The 3,755-nt window shown below is 57.0% G+C and overlaps 1 protein-coding gene across 1 annotated transcript in view; it reads left to right on the forward strand.

The window, feature by feature from the left end:
* Positions 1 to 801: 801 nt before the first annotated feature.
* Positions 802 to 3,755, forward strand: part of ADAM15 (ADAM metallopeptidase domain 15) — a 9,332-nt gene continuing 6,378 nt past the window's right edge. Inside the window, 7 exon segments of the mRNA XM_015571719.1 lie at positions 802 to 974; positions 1,607 to 1,683; positions 2,101 to 2,179; positions 2,498 to 2,574; positions 2,666 to 2,858; positions 3,582 to 3,647; positions 3,730 to 3,755. The exon segment at positions 3,730 to 3,755 is cut by the window's right edge and continues 30 nt beyond it. Coding sequence (XP_015427205.1) covers positions 837 to 974; positions 1,607 to 1,683; positions 2,101 to 2,179; positions 2,498 to 2,574; positions 2,666 to 2,858; positions 3,582 to 3,647; positions 3,730 to 3,755 — 656 coding nt within the window. The 5' untranslated portion in view covers positions 802 to 836.

Below are 3,755 nucleotides of genomic sequence, written 5' to 3' on the forward strand. Positions count from 1 at the left end.
GGGTCACTGCGCCCCAGGACTGAGGCCTCGCTCCTTTGGGGCCTGGCCGGCCGTTTCACCCGGGCCAGGGTGCCCCGTGGACACGCTCGTAAGGTTGGCGAAGAGGATTCTTGCCGCCACCTTCTAGGCCTGAACGGCCAGTCACCTCTCGCTCTGGCGCTGATGCCACCAGAAACCTGGCTGAGCTGGCGGGGGCCCGGGAGACGCCAAAAGAGGGGAGAGTTGGCCAGGAAAGAGGCTGGGACACCAACTCCTCCTTGGAACTTTCACTTCCTGCTGCGGTCTTGGGCCGGGGGCCGAGCGGGCAGGCGAGGGTGGAGTGTCCGGAGGAGAGAGGGCCATTGTGTGAGGGGGGGACCCAGGGAGGAAGCAGAGGCTGTGGGGAGCGGGTGTGCCTAACTGGGCATGAGGGGTGTTTAGGGAGGGCATGGTGGTGTTTGCACTGCTCACCCAGAAATGGGCGTTCCCAGCATCTCCGACGTGAGAAAAGGGGAGGGTGAGTGGGCACCCAGCCACCAGGCTTCCCTCAGTCCTCGTAGGGGGCGTTGCTTGGGGGGAGGGAGATTGGGTGGGAGTGGGAGGGGAGAGGGCCCCTATGAGAACCTGGGATTGGCCTGAGGGCGAGAGGGAGGAGCCACAGGCTGGGGAGCTCAATTTCTTTGGGGATTTGGGGATGTTGGTGGAATGCAGGCCCACTATTGGAGGAAGCCCCCACCCCCAGTATTCTCCTTTAAGTCCCAGCCCGCAGTTCAGGAGCCCTTCAGGCAGAGAAGGGCCTTGAAGTACCTGGGAACCAGGGCAGTCCGAGGGCACCAGCTGGTGCTGAGTGTCTCAGCATGCTCTTGGGGTTCTCTGGGGACCCTGCAGGTGGCACCAAGGAGGAGCAGGCAATTCCAGAGAAGACCCCGAGTGGGCCCTTGGGACCCCAGATCCTTCAGGACAACCTCACACTCAGCATAGCTGAGGTGCTTCAGGTGAGCCTCTCGGTGCCCCAAGTGAAGTACCACCCCTGCCCCCCCCCCTCAGGTGTCTGAAGGTAAAGCTTGACTGAAGAGCAGGTGAGTGGACCTCACTGTGGCTCGGCCACCCCAGGTCCGGCCGCCGCTCCCATCGCACCCCAGCACCCGGCTTCATTTAGCTCCCTCCCCCTTCTCCACCCATCTGCCTCCGCCCCACCCAGCCCATCCATGGCCACTGGGAAATCCTGAGGTCAAACTTGATTTCTTGGTCTCATTTGTTGGTTTTCTCGGTGGAGGGATTTGGAGAGAGAGGCAGGACCTCACCCAATGCCCCCCCCCCTTACCCCCAATTCTAAAGCTGAGTCAGAGGAAGGGCTGGGGCCTGCACCGAGTCCTCCGAGATGCTTCCTCTCTGGGCAGGAAGCCGAGAAGGGGGCGGCTCAAGATACCTTCTTTGACCTCCCAGCACAACCCCCCAGAACAATGCCCCAGGCCAGACAGGCCTTCCTGACCCCTCCCTTGGGACAGCCCCCCCAATCAGTGATGTAATCATTGGTGCTCTCCTAAGGGCCTGACACTTTCTGGTCAGGGAGAATAGGAATTTGGGGGCAGGGCCAGGGCGGTGACCTGCTCTCTGGTGCCCACAGACCAGCCTGCCTGAGACTTTACGGATCAAATTGGAATTGGATGGTGAGAGTCATATCCTGGAGCTGCTACAGAATAGGTAAAGGCCGGGGTAATAATGATAATGATAATAACAGTAACATGGCTAACAACTGATATGGCATTTACTGTGTGTTAGGTACTAAGTGCTTGAATTCATTTAATCCTCACAACAGCCCTACAAGGAGATACAAGTCATGTGTTATTACTGTCCTCGTTTTATACCTAAAGAAGTTAAGGCACAGAGAGGTTACATAACTTGCCCAAGCTCACACAGCTCGTGTGTGGTGAAATCCAGGTTGGAACCCGGAAAGCCTGGCAGAATTTGTGGCCCAACCACTATGCTCTGCTGCCTCAGGGGGGAAACAGGAAGGATGGGGCAATGCCTGGCACCCCGTTAAGCCGCTGTCACCTCAGGCCGCAGGCTGGCCCTGCAGCACCCTGGGAGAGAGCTGATACTGCTGTCTTCACTCCACAGGGAGCTAGTGCCCGGCCACCCAGCCCTGGTGTGGTACCAACCTGATGGCACCAGGGTAGTTAGTGAGGGACACACTCTGGTGAGTCGGGCCCTCTAATGCCCTGTTTCTGGCCTGAGGAAAGGAGGGAGGGGCAGCTGGAGGGGGCCATCCCTGGAGGATTTCAGCCCAGGAGACTTGCCTGCCACTCCTCCTTATCCGGCGGATATGATGCTGTCCCAGGGGGCTCTCTGGTGGAGCCTGAGTGGACACCGGTTTACGCCAGCTCAGGGTGCAAGTGTGGCCCCGCATGGGGAGATCCTGGATCCGGGAGACGATGGGAGGACCCTGGACGATGGCAAGTCTCCTGGGCTGAAACCTGGCCTACCCGGCAAACTGGCGCTCTGTTCTGTGCTGTAGGAGAACTGCTGCTACCAGGGCGGAGTGCAGGGCCATGCAGACTCCTGGGCCTCCGTCTGCACCTGCTCCGGGCTCAGGTACAGTGGGTAGAGTCCACAAAAGTGGGGAGATGGCAGGGTATGAGGCCTGGAGCTGAAAAGTTGTCTGACTTCCTGTCTCTTTCTCTAGGGGCTTGGTGATCCTGTCCCCAGAGAAAAGCTATACCCTGGAGCTGAGGCCTGGGGACCTTCAGGGTCCTCCCATCGTCTCCCGGATCCAGGATCTCCCCGTGCCGGGCCACACTTGCACCCTGAGCTGGCGTGAACCGGTGTCCACTCAGGCTCCACCAGAGCGCCCCCTGGGACAGCATCATATCCGCCGGGTAAGGAGGAGTGGCAGGAGGGCTGGCCCCGGGACCCTCAGAGCAATTTGTCCACAGGAACAACAGCTCCTGCTAATGGAGCAATTTCCACGTGCCAGACACTTTATGCACATTATCTCCTTCACTCTTCCCGGCAACCCTGGGAGGTGGGTGCTATTGATAGCTCTATTTTAGTGAGAGATTAAATGACTTGCCCAAGGCCATTCAACTAATAAGTGGTATATCAAGGATTTAGATGTATGTACTAGACTCCAACTCATGTCTTATGATCCCATATGTAGAGAGCTCACTTGGACATAGAAAATACATAGTTACCAATAATAAAGCAACAAAAACTGAGTTTCCTAATTTGTAAAATGGAGATAATAAAACCATGGATCTTACAGGGTTGCTATGAAAATTAAGTGATTCAATATGTAGGTACAGTGCTTAGAACTGTGCCTGACATATGGTATTTGATGGTGTTGGCTATTATTATTATTATTATTTTAATTTGGGGAAAAACACATTGAATTTGGAGCCAGAAAAGCAGGGCTCTGCTCCCAGCTTCCTAACCGACTTCTTGGCCTACCTTGGGCAAGTCCCTAGCCTCTCAGGCTCTCAGTGGTTCCTCTGGAAGAGGGGCTCTTCACTGTCCTCAGGTGGGAGTGGACACAGCGTGGTCAGCCCTGCAGCTGCTGGCAGTGAGCGGCCCGTGTGCCTGAGGCTCCTTCTTGTCCACAGTGGCGGCGGGATGTGGTGACAGAGACCAAGATTATTGAGCTAATGATTGTAGCTGATCATTCGGAGGTGAGCTTGCTGGCCCCTGGTTGTCCTGCCCTGACCCCCACCTGCCCTGCCACCTTTCACGGGTACCCCTCTTAACCCACAGGTCCAGAGGTACCCAGACTTCCAGTT

The sequence above is a fragment of the Myotis davidii genome, unplaced genomic scaffold (genome assembly GCF_000327345.1).
Source record: "Myotis davidii unplaced genomic scaffold, ASM32734v1 scaffold208, whole genome shotgun sequence".
NCBI classification, from domain to species: domain Eukaryota; kingdom Metazoa; phylum Chordata; class Mammalia; order Chiroptera; family Vespertilionidae; genus Myotis; species Myotis davidii.